The sequence below is a fragment of the Dermacentor andersoni genome, chromosome 6 (genome assembly GCF_023375885.2).
Source record: "Dermacentor andersoni chromosome 6, qqDerAnde1_hic_scaffold, whole genome shotgun sequence".
Lineage (NCBI taxonomy): Eukaryota > Metazoa > Arthropoda > Arachnida > Ixodida > Ixodidae > Dermacentor > Dermacentor andersoni.
In genome coordinates, this window is record NC_092819.1 from 89,210,737 (window position 1) to 89,223,981 (window position 13,245).

At 45.2% G+C, this 13,245-nt stretch overlaps 1 protein-coding gene across 1 annotated transcript in view; it reads left to right on the forward strand.

The window, feature by feature from the left end:
- The window catches only part of LOC126522999 (ATP-binding cassette sub-family C member 2-like), a 58,073-nt gene that overhangs the window by 16,742 nt on the left and 28,086 nt on the right, over positions 1-13,245 (forward strand). Inside the window, exons 7-10 of the mRNA XM_050171838.3 lie at positions 2,542-2,752; positions 3,970-4,280; positions 5,664-5,996; positions 8,626-8,730. Coding sequence (XP_050027795.3) covers positions 2,542-2,752; positions 3,970-4,280; positions 5,664-5,996; positions 8,626-8,730 — 960 coding nt within the window. The remainder of the gene's footprint in view (positions 1-2,541; positions 2,753-3,969; positions 4,281-5,663; positions 5,997-8,625; positions 8,731-13,245) is intronic.

Genomic DNA, 13,245 nt, shown 5'->3' on the forward strand with positions numbered 1-13,245 from the left:
CGCACTTATTTTTGCGATTAGTTAATCTGTTTTCGGTGTCTAAATGGTATTACTATGTCAACACTCTGCCATATATGGCTTGTAACGTACCTTCGGCCCAGTCAAGCTGTTTGCAACATTTAACCGATGGTTTCTCCAGCAAGTCTTATATTTCAGGAAATAAAACGTATGTATGTATGTATGTATGTATGTATGTATGTATGTATGTATGTATGTATGTATGTATGTATGTATGTATGTATGTATGTATGTATGTATGTATGTATGTATGTATGTATGTATGTATGTATGTATGTATGTATGTATGTATGTATGTATGTATGTATGTATGTATGTATGTATGTATGTATGTATGTATGTATGTATGTATGTATGTATGTATGTATGTATGTATGTATGTATGTATGTATGTATGTATGTATGTATGTATGTATGTATGTATGTATGTATGTATGTATGTATGTATGTATGTATGTATGTATGTATGTATGTATGTATGTATGTGTGTGTGTATGTATGTATGTATGTATGTATGTATGTATTCAGTGCCTGCCGGCCTTGCATGAACGAAAACTGGTTGCTTTTCTGAACGTCACATACACGCAAAGGGTGGAGGAAGAACTGCCGTCGGTCTGCGATTGCAAACAGTAGTTTTGACCTTGAAAGGACGTTTACTCAACTTTGTTATGGTTAAGGAAGGTGACAGATTGATTTAGTTCGATATTACATTATTTGTATCGCCACAGAGCGTGGTATGAAGCAGAAAAAAAGAACGGCAGCACACAAGGGTGAAAGACCCGAGAGGTCTAAGATGGGCCCGTAAATTCTCAAAATGTATAAAGTAACGTACGCCAACCAAAGCTTAGCCATGTGAAAACATTTTACCTCTTCGCATCCTAAATTTTAAATAAAGTGCAAAGAATAAAGTAATGAATTGCTCGGTAAACAGGTCGCTACTTGTTTTTGTTCATGTAGTTCCATTAAAAAGTGTAATTATTGCCTACGAACAATGTTTTGTAATGATGAGTTCGCCAGAATATTTATTAACCGTTTTTTATGTCATTACATGTTTCTTTGAGGAACTTCTGTGGTTTAAATATGTTTGCGGCCATGCCCCCAAAATAATGACTGTTGCCTGTGTTAATTGTTGGTGAAAAATTGCCTGGAAGGTACATATTTTTGGGCTGTCAAAGAGGAAAGACGCCCGATTTCTCCCTGGTTTTTCCTTTTGAGAGTGACACTTGATTTTTACTCCCTCATTTCAAAATAATCAAACCTGAAACACAAGGAACCTAGGTGTAGCTAGCACAAAATTCATTCAAAACACTTCTTGTTAGGTGCGCACTACGCTGTTAAAATAATGCTTACAATAAGATTAAAAAAGTCTGTCACACCAGGAAGTAAGACTGGTCGCCGTAGTTTACCTACTGCCAAGGTTTTATTAGAGATCTAACAACAGCAACGTAGATAGACATTTGCACATGCTCACTCCGAAAGCCCGTCAATATTATAACTATAATAAAGTATGTTTTACCGTTAAAGGTTAAATAAAAAGCAGAGATAAGATGAATAATGCCGGAGTCGTCAAAAAGCGATAAGCATAGAAATATAGGTTTTAATAAAGAGAAAAATATCAAGGAGTCATGGGCGAAATAGTCGGCTGCTATGGATGCATACATATTGCATAATTAACTCAATGAGGCCAGGCGACCATTTGTCGCCACCCCGTTTCGAAAGCATGCCGATAGAAATCATCGTCATCAGCATCTAGCTATAGGCAGCCATTGATTTACTGGTGCCCTTGCGTTGCTCTCAGGCGTAGTGAGCGGCACAAGTTGTACTTTGGCACCAAAAAAAAAAAGAGAAAGAAACATCACCTACGTGTAAAGGCAATTATGCACACATTAAAATAAAACAGAAATATGACTGAGACGCTGTCTCAAAGCGCTATAATTCAGTTAACGTTGCGTCATTCGAAACAAAAATATTCAGGGCTATTGTTGACGCCTCTTCTTGCAAACAGGCGCACATATAAAAACACCAGGAGGTAGCGACTGGTGTACTTCAAAGAATCTTTTCGGTCTTGCCAATGAAGACATTCGCATGAACGAAAAACCAGAATGAAGCTACACCTGCATGCACGAACGTAGGGGTCAAGCTTTCTGGGGTTTAATCACTTTTGAGACATTTCATTATAGACGTCAGCGAGCCTGCGATTGAACGCCGATGAACGCACATTCAGAACTACGCAAGTAACGTACTGCGCGAAAATTCAAGAAGGGTAAAAAAACAGAGGTGCAGAAGAGCGATGAGTACTTCTGCAACATGCTCAGAGAACGTGGACAGCACTTCAGAGCCGATGATTTGTGACGATACGCCCCATGAGCGGGTTGGTGAACGATTAAGTGTCTGTGCACCTGCAACGGGCGATTGTATTCAATCTAAATTATGTTCCGTATTTACTAAGGCAGCTCCCTCACTGTGTTGGCGCAGTCGTGGTCTTGTGGAATGTCTAGAACGTATGGTCTGTGCTTCTTTCAGGGATTCTTTGAAATCGTGCGAGCGTACTTCAAGTACTCTGGCTCATGTGCGCCGGCGGCACTGTTATTCCTGGCGGGGAGTGCCGTATTTGTGGCCTGTCAAATGCTTTGCATTAAAGCTTGGGTAGCGACGATGATGTGCGACACCGTAAACACGACGAACTCGGGGAGAAACATTCTGTGTTGGCTCGCCTTCTTTTGCTTGGGAGACGGTAAGTCTGTTTAGACTGAACGACTTAATTTTATACACGCATAGGACCCGTCAAAATTGGTATAAACCTCGCGTACCGAAAAATGTAATGCTTTATGATGAAGCGTAAAAAAGAAAACGGCAACATGTTCATTGAAAGAATAAAAAAAAATATGTGATAGAAGGCAGCCATTCTATTTCAGAATGTGCTTGTTGTGGTATTCATAATTCCCTCCATGGAGAGAGACATAGCTTATATTGCCATTTCGCTTAGGATTAGGTTTTTTTAGAGTGAATATGACTGAATAGAATATGGGTGAATAGACCACGCACTAGCATTCTATAACGCGTTGCCTTTATGCAGGCAGGTGTGTCACCACTGAACGCTTAGAATATCTTTGCTACAGGAGCTTTGACGGGCTGAAATCGTGAATTACAGGCATCTGTTCTGGATGACGCATGTTCTACGCTCTTCATTCACTGCAAAATAATCCACTAATGACACTGGAAAATGCTAAAGACTTCAAAGCGTACACAGTAACGAAAAGAAAGCTGATAATAACGGAGCACGAGATACACAACCATGAGCATCTGCAGAAATTTTCCAGGCTGTTCAACATGCCAAATAATCTTCATTATAACTTCTTACTGCCCCTCTAAGAAATAATGAAAGTTTTGCTTCGGTTTCTGAGTGCGTTTTGCGAACAAATATAAGAACATGCTACATGCAGCCGCACCCCGAGCGCTCCCACTTTTCTCTCTAGGTGCAATAAAATTTTGTTTAAGCAATAAAACAAATAGAAATGTTGAGCGGTTGCTGCCATCTAGTAACCTAGACGGAGGTGGAGGTAATACACTGCGAAACAAATCAGCTAACGACAAAGAGTGTGCTTGATACTTGTACCTGGAAATTTCGCCAGGTAAAGTAAATATGCTTCTACCGTAGTTTTATAAATCGAACCTTCTTCAAAATCAGCCAATGGTATTTGGCAGAGTGGCCCGGGAGTTCCTGCAGCAAGGTTATATGTGACTACCGTTTGGTCACTGTTGCGGACGCCCATGATATCGAGGCTTTTCACGGGAAACATATAGCTTGGGTCTAGGTTCCCTGCACAGTTAACTTATGGCCTTCTGCAAAATCATCCAGTAGCCCTGTAGCCGTCATAAAGACATGATGACACGTGAATTGTCTCAAACCCGTATTCTATACAATGGTGCCGTTTTCGTACGTTTCTGCAGTTATCCTAAGGCTTGTTGGGGGCATGCTGTTGGCTCGCGCCAATCACCACCGTTCGCTGAAGCTTCATGCCGACATGCTGGAGCGGGTGGCCGGCAGCGCGCTCTCTTTCTTCGACGCTACGCCAAGGGGGCGGACCTTCAATCGTTTCTCCGTGGATCTGGATATAAACGACACTCGTGTATTTCTGTTCTTCAAGCTACTTCTGCAGAACCTCTTTTACGTGTTCGCACGTCTCGCCGTGATAGGAACCCAGGCGCCCTTGGTGTTCGGCCTTACTCTTTGTGCGCAGATCATTTTGATAGTTTGCATGGTGAGTTCGACTGAAATACCCGTTCCGTGAAAACATAATTTTTGTTACTATCGCTGCATTGCTGTTGAGTATGAGTATTGTTCGAGTTATGCACGAAGTCGTCATGTAAATTGGAACATGATATAAATTGAAATGAATTTAATCTTAGGAGCAAATGAAGCAAAGCCAACGTCCACCCTGTATTAGCCTCTCGAGACGGTGACACCCTTACACTTTGCTGCGTGACATAGACGTCTGGATCTTTTAGATTGTTCGAGGATCGGGCAGCTCAGAAACCGTGGCATAGCGTATAACTATTGGGTCAGAATTATGCGGCTTGGCCAGAGAACTGAAGTGGGCCTGCAAATGTAAGTGCTACGGGTAGTTTGTGGAGAAAAAAGAATAATTGCTGTGGAATACTCAATGGAAATTTTAAATACTTCTAACATATTAAATGCGAAGCTTCCCAGTTGCATACGAATGCGACTTTCGTAGTCTGTGCTACCACGCCATGACTGTCCTAGTACCAACGTGCTGCCTCTAATGGCTGCCTAGGGTTTATTAATTTCAAGCAAACAATCGATCATCGCAAGAGCAGTTCTACAGTTCATCTGCAGCAGTCCTAGAGGATAATTATGCAATTATGATGTTTGCCAAGCAACTGCGTTATAGCGTCTAACATACAATGCGCTCAAAATCGCAAATATGTTTTCGTGAATTGTATGGTTTAGTCTACACAGCCATTTAGTGAGATAATAATAACTATAGAATCGTAGATATTCTTGAGCTTTTTAAGGGTCTCGGTATCTGGTCACTTTGTCAGTGCACTAGTGCATAGAGTGAAGGCTAAGACGGTGAAAACAAACGGAATGTGTTTGTATTCACTTGGTTCGAGCAATGAGACATAAGGTACGGGTACGGCCTAGGTACAGAACATATTGCACACTTTTTAACGCATTGATGTAAAAGGTGAAGTATTCCTTTAATTAGGAGTATGTAATTTTTATTGCAGGCAGGGGGATGATAATTTGGCATGCGCTAAGCAGTGGTTCGTTGAATTATTTTCCTGGGGTTTTCTTGACTACGGGCATGCTCACAAATCGCAATACTTCCTGCAATTTGCTTTCTTATTTCTCTTGTTTCTCTTATGCCATCTTGCTATCCTGTGGGCTAGCAGATACGGGAAGAGTGAGAATTAGCCCAGCATTGGTGCGACAACTACGTACCTCTAACTGCCCTTAAACGTGAAAGATGCGAAAAAATGTTTGCGGTCGGAGATTGATGGGACGGCGCTCTTTAATGTGAGGCCATTCTAAATTTAGCAAGAAAAACGGCTCAGGTGAGAACTATCAGTACTGTTATGATATTTTTTTTACTGGTCATCCTGTTCGATCTTTCTTTCAGCGATATCTCATACGGGCCACGATGTTTGGACGCCTCTACGAAAGCACCCGCCTGTCTCGAGTACTCCAGCACCTGACCGAGACACTCGACTGTGCAGGCCTGATACGCAGCTATGGTGTCATGGAACGTTTCTGCGCTCGGTTCCGCCGATTCATAACTGTATACTTGGAGTCGTTCAACGCGTTTTCCTACTTCTTCGCTATGGGCCGGCTCATCAGTACCATCTGCGCCCTAGTGGTCATAGTGCTCACCGTAGCTATAATCGTTGCACCAGCCCGTGATGACCCAGGTTCTGCGGCAATGGCTGGCCTGTCCCTGTTGTCGGCATTCACGGTAAGTTGGCATCATCACATAGACTGCTTAACCTCGTTATTATTTCAACTTTCACTACGGCTAGTGAACATACTGGAGTCAACGATCAGCCAGAATTAAAGGGAATGAGAAGGAGCGCAGGACGTGCACTAACTTACATTAAATGTTTGCTGGAAAACATAACACGAGTACAGTCAGGGTGCCGTCACACACTCGCTCAAGCAGCGCATAGACATGAGTATTAAGGTGCCCTAAGTACAGCGTGAAGTGAACGACCCTGGCTCTCTGCAAAGAAGCGGGAGAGGACAGGAAAAAAGACCTAACAGACTTCAGCGATTGCTTCAGCTCTGAACTGATTTACTGCGACACTATAGCAGGTTATTTTAGGGAACACAGCCATCTCATTGGGAACAACTTACCCGCGCACAACCACGCCTTCGTCCGCTACAGAGTTGTTTACCGAGGACCAGGGAATACGTGTACAGGTGCCAACAATTTCGGTGTCTCTGGTGCAAGAAACCGAGCATAAACTGCTAAGCGCTGAAGCTGCCATGTAGCGCGGTGGTTAGCGGACCTGCCTCTCAAATAGAAATGGACACAGGGACATGATTTCAATCGCCGGTTGCGGCGTTGTGCGAATCTCCTCTTTCTTTATACTTTTTTTGCCGTACGGCAAGTACGTCGCTGAGATCGATGGCGTGACCGCGCTTGTGTTCGTAGTGTAATTCCACGTTACCGTTTCTTGGTGGCACTGTTTCTAAGAAAGGTACCCTTTCGACGACGACCCGGCGATTATGAGTACAATTGTGAGTATAAACACTTATTTTAAGGTTTACACATAAGACATCGAGAAACCCATAAGGTATTTATTATTTATATCTATATTGTTACGATAGCAGCCGGCAAAATAATCTTGGCGGCAGCTTGCGGGCTTTTGCAACAGCGCATTTTCGACAGAGCTATAAATTCTAATTCCTTATGCGTAGTGAAGGCGGACACTGATTTGGGCAAAGAGTGGTCGTAGAATAAATACCACGGCAGTTATTGTAACTTTTTTGTCGTTTTTAGACAAAGTTCACTCTTTCTTCTCGTATCGAATTCTCTGCGTAGTCGATACCATATAGGCTTCGGGATCAAGCCATTCAATTAGCTGCGGGAGTAATGAGGAATAAAGTGTACCAGTTGGAGCGTTAAAAATATTTGCATTATATAGGCTGAAATATATTGAAGCACCAGTGCTGGCGGTGCGCTGTGGTTTTTTTTCAGCCCGAGGTACAGATGCGAAACAAGGCGCATGTCCCGACGAGTGCTTTGAACTCGTTTATCTAGTCTCTGGCTCTCTCGCCATGGACGTGAACTGGCTTGCCGCTTTATGCCTATGCATGTTCTACAGGTGCAGGGGGTTTCGGACGCCTCAACCATCAGTCGCCTGTGCAGAGGCCTGAGACAGAGTCGCGACTTGCTCAGCAATCCAGTATCTCCAAGGGTGGGGAAAGTCGAGAAGAACACCTCGAAACAGGTTGAGGCATGAATCGAAAGTAAGAAAGGCGGTGATCCGCAAGCAATGCATTGCTCAAGTTGAAGGAACCTGTCATGTCGAACATTCCGACTATTGGTGAAACTGACTTTTTTTCATACATCGGCTCTACTATGAGACAGACCCCGTGAAGAGGAACACTTGAAGCAATTAGGTACTGTTACTGCGAAGCCAGCGACATTCCTATAGCACTATAGTTGTATTTCTTAGATTGACGATATAGTTGCCGATATTTTAAATTGTCGTATATTTGTTTCTGTTTTCTTATACATAGTGGTGGGGGAATACTTGAAATTTTGAATACGAATTGAATAGCATTTTTATTCGATTCGTATTCTATTCGAGAAATGACTATTCTAAATTATCGAACATTCCTTTCCATTCGAATCCCAGAAATAACCATACTTATGGAGTCCCGAAGGGAAACGTCTGGTGCAACTGCGATGGTACCAAATGATACTGCTGTAGGAGAGCCCGCACAGGGGCGCCAGGTCCTGAACAATCACAGTGGACGTTTGACTTCTTTTATTGCGATATGGACACTCCAGGCGCATTTCTGACATCCCCGTGACGTTCCGTATAAAGTACATTTAAAATCTGGTAGTTGTGAAAATAGACAACCGGTGACAATGCGACGTTAGAGCTCGGCTTTTTGTTTTTTGTAAATGTACCTTCATAACATATTTGTGCAAGCGAACTGCCGGGCCTCCTTGCCCTTGCTGTCGCGTGAGAGCTTTGGGACGTATGAGGTCTTGTATGCTACGGTGGAGCACGCTGACTGGAGTAGGACAGCCATTTTCTCCCGCCGCCCTCCGCAGGGAAGGCTGCTGCCGGAGAAGGGCGAGGCACCGCTACAAATGAACTGGTTAACGGTTTTGTTCACTACGGAATTGGGCAACAAAACAACGAACGCTACCCAAGTGTCCTCACTTCAACAACTCGGCTCCTTCGAGCGCAGCACTCCTTCAATAAAGCGAATAATGTTCTAGAACCGTTTGGCTATTCACTTATATTGACAATTACGGTAGATTGTTTCTGAACATTTAAAGTGCTGAACAAGGTGTACCACTGTCTCTCCCTGTGAAGCAACAGCTCTTTTGTCCATTTATGCAGGTTCCATTTGCTATGGTGATGACTTTCCTAGGCTGCTTCTGGAATGCCCTGGGTGACGCTGCTTTTCAGAGGGCTCTGGAGTATACGGAATTGCCTTTGGAAAAGGTGCGTCTGTGTGAGAGGCTTCCTTAAAACCTACCACAATATTAAAAATTATGAACGAAGTATTTTAACATGTGGCGTTTGATGCTTATCGCATTTCTGCCCCTACAGCCGGTTGTGGAGAGGCGGGGATAAGATATTTGAAAAGTCGCGCTATGGAATTGGTCAGTTACAAGATATCGAATTCACCGATGTAGACTACACGTTACTACTGTGCATTGAAGGTAGACTGTGCGTGATTCCACTTATCAGGAATCCTGATAATAGTGTCAGCTGGAATTCTACAGTTTCAAATATATGACTAGTTTTACGAATAGCCTTGATTGCGCAGAGCGGAAGAAAACAATATGGATGAAGAATGAGCGTATTGGGGAAGCATGTTTATTTACTTTATTAATTGACAATACCTAAATGGCTCGAGGGAATGAGTTTTACGTGATGCGCAACTATTTTAGACGACATTGAAATTACAAGTTTTTGGAAAGTAGGTAATGTTGAAAAGAATTTGTCTAAAGCACGCGTTTGGTGGAGCGTTAGGCAGTAAAAAAATCAGTGAGCGACAGATTTCTCTAGCTTCCTCGCCCATTTTGGATGGGTGGCGGCCGGTCTGGCGCTGTAAAAATAGGGAGGAGAGTCAACTTGACTCGCGATACGTATGTGCCGGTCGCTGTCATACTGAGGAGACAATATGGGTCGATGGCTATATCGGTGTTTCGGTCGCATTCCCTTACCATGTGGAAGCGGGTGTTTGAACCGTGGCAGAATTTGCACTCGCATTTGTAAAGGGCGGTTTAAATGAGGTGATATTTCGTGCAATGTGGGAATGTATTGGTCTGTAGTATGTAAGTTATCGCGTCCTCTTTCGAGAACTTCGGGTGTGGCGAGGTATAGATTCTTCTCCCAAGTCTGTAGTGAGTATGTCCATATATTTGCGCGAAACGTGTCCGCCAGGTAGGACCATGACTCTATCTTCTAGCGAGGCTGCTTGGAGGGTATGTTATAGGGCCTTAGTGTGGACTGCCTCCTTGCGTGCCAGGGACGACTTTCCACGTGTCGATACTCTGAGCGAGCCGGCGGTCGGTCTATGAGGGACGTTTATTCCAGGTGCGAAGGGGTATATGTACAGAGCGCCGACATCATGGGGCATGCACACATCATGCAGGATCACACGACGTGAGCCTTCCCCAGCACTGCTACACAGACTATGTACAGTTTGGGTAAGTGGCTGGTGCGTTCGAGGACGCGTGGGGTGGCTGCCGTTATTCAGCCTATCGTGTAATTGCGGCACGCTGATTGCGAGTCTGTCAGGATCGTGACGTAGCCTGCTGAGTTAGCCGCGGTGAGTGTTACGACTATTGGTACCTTTTCCACAGTGTCTGTGTTTTCCACAGTGGCTACTGCAAGTTCTTCCTTTAAGTTGTTTATTACACTAAGAATGAATACCTGCCTGCCTCTGTACTTGGCTGTGTCGGCGTACCTGGCAGTTTCCTCTTTCACGGCAGGAGCGCTACTGGGCGCGCACTTTTGCCTCCTTCTTGCTGCGTTGTGTTCCGAATGTACTTATATGCATGCTTCGTGGGATAGGGAAAAAACGTTTGGCTCCTGGTTCGCAGTGGTATTCACTGCTTAGAGTTTGGTTCGCCTTCTATGTCGTATCCCAGCCGGATGTCCCAGCCAGCTTCGAGTAGGCTAAAAATTATATTTCGAATAATCCACATGCCTAAGTGAAATACCTTATTTTAATTATATGCGTTCACCTTCTTGTGTAACATCCAGAAAGGGGCGAAATAACTATTTAAGGATTAAAATTTTGCTTTTACCGCGAAGTATCCGTGTATGTGTCGATTTTAAATAATATCAAACGTTGGTGATGCGCTACTGCACTACCGGGAATAAAGCAATGTAAAGTTGCACGAAGTCGGCGGCACAAAGGCGGCGTGCATGGGAATAATGATGATCATAAGCCTCAAACAAGGCACACATACCAACAGCAGAGTATGTGCCGAGAATAACGTGGTTGTTGCAAAACAACGTTAACGGCGTCGGCAATGTCATTTCTAACAGCGATGTCGCAGCAGCAACGCCACGTTGTTTACACCGTGGTCAGAGTATTCACAAGCACGAAGGGCCCCTTGGTATTTGTGACTATTCTATATATAGCAGTGCTGGAAGTGTACAAAAAGATGGAACCGCTAAAATATTGACGCGTGTATTTGTTTATCGGGTGACCACGTTTCACCGTCAAACAGACGTCATCGCTCAGCGCAGGACGCGCTTGCATGTATCGGAAGTTTCACGAATGTTACCGATGGTTCTATACGCTGTCTGTTGCCACCGAACCTTGTGTAATCTGACTGCATGTATGCGTGACGCAAATTGGGTAGTACTTTCTGGAAGACACGCGCACACCAGCGATTACTCTACAACCTTCGATGACTCGTGTATAAAAGCCGACGCACTTGACCCACTGATAAGGCTTCGACGATCGCCGACTGTGTTCGCCGCTATCGTAGTGCTTTGAGGCCTGTTTTTATGGGCACAAGTTCACCCAATCAAACGCACGTTTCGTCTTGCACAGTTTTGATACTGTGTTCTTTACCGTCACTACTACGTGACAATATGGTATGTGGCGCTGCGTCATTTTCAAGACGTTTTGGCCTCAGAGGCCACCTGAAGGTGCCAGTAGCAATGCTCAAAACGAGTGCTTGAGCCAGAAATGCATCAAACCTTAAACACGGAAGTCGTTCCTCACGTTGGGGTGAAATACTGAGTTGCGCAAACATTTATTTAAAAAGGCGATGTAAGGAGTCTTGAAATTGGAAAGTCATCTCAAATGCCATGCCGCGGTCACGTCGGGCATGTAGATGATTTGGGGTTGCCAACTACGCAATTGAAGCAAATGTGAGTTTACATGAAACAAACAAAACTAAATATAAATGTTACGATTATCTAATCAAACACATGTAAATTGGAAAATACTCAACGAGCTCGAACCAAACAAAATATTACCGTAAGCCTTTGGCTAAAGAGCCAAATGAAAGGTTCTATAGAGGCATGTATATTGAGTAAAAAAGATGACCAGATCCAACATGTCAGAATCCTTATACAGCGAAGCTTTGTGTGTGTGCATGAACAGCCGAAACACGAGTACACACATAGAAAACGCGCGCATACATGTGCACACACAACTGTGGGAGCACACGTATTATGCCGAGCCTCTTGTTAAGCGGGGTTATTGAGTAATAGCGAGCATGACGGACACCTTGAATGCATCCTGCTTTCAGAAGCAGCATGCGCATACGAACGAAGCGCTATTCGAATTCATTCTATCCGCAAGAAGCGTTTACATCTCCATTACCGTACAGCCGGAGATGCGCGAAGGCGAGCTTTCTGGTTCTTTTATTTTGTGGCTTCCCCCGCACGATCGGCGCTACCGTTGCCGTGGCCGCGGATGTGCATAGGCGAGCTTTCTGGTTCTTTTTATCTTGTGGTTTCCCCCGCCCGAGCGGCGCTGCCGTTTCCGCTGCCGCGGACGCGCGTAGGAGAGCTCTATCCGGTGGTGCTGCAAGCGCGCGTGCTCAGCTGTGACTGGGTGGCCTATTCAGCAAGGGCACAGCCAGGCCGCCGCGCCTCAAGTTTCAAGTTTATTGCTTGACTCTTGATTTTGACTCTTGCTTGACGCCGATCGACATGGGCCAAACACGGGGCAGAGTTCCCAGTCTCAACCCGTCCTTTAGCACCGGCCTCCGAGCAGCTGGATTCTTGACTCTACGGTAATCGAGAGTGGACGTAAGCATTAAATGGCAACTGGTAAAGCAGATTGGTTGGAGACGATACTAACCACAATCTTAAAATGGGTCTAGCGCAGGCACGTACCCAGGCGGGGGCCCGGGGGGGCCGGGACACCCCACCGAAATTAAGAGGCGTAACCCCCCCCCCCCCCTATCTGCACACCCCACCACTCCTCACACACATTCCTAAGGCGCCGCCAAATCAGTCTGTTCGGCGGTCAACATATTGCTGCCTTTTACAGCGAGAGCAGTATATGACTAACTTCGGGAGTATTTTTGGCGTCCGTCAACAGAACAAATCATCATGTGGACCGATTCTGGTGATAGTTCACAAAGGGTCCACGCTCAATGGCACATACTCCTGCGGGCTCGGGAACCTGTAACTCCCCCTTCGGGACTTTCGCGATCGGCCCAAGTATGGGGAATGCTTAGTGCCTGCTTCACCTACGCCGCGGGTCGGCCCGGCATTGCACTATCTTCGGGATCGGCACACGTGTGGGGAGTGCTTAATGCCTGCTGCGCCTTCGCCGCGGGTCGGGCCGGCATCGCACTACCTTCGGCATCGGGCCACGTATGGGGAGTGACTAACGCCTGCTTCGCCTCCGCCGCGGGTCCGCCCGGCATTGCACTAGCTTCGGGATCGGCCCACGTGTGGGGAGTGCTTAATGCCTGCTGCGCCTTCGCCGCGGGTCGGGCCGGCATTGCACTACCTTCGGTATCGGGCCAC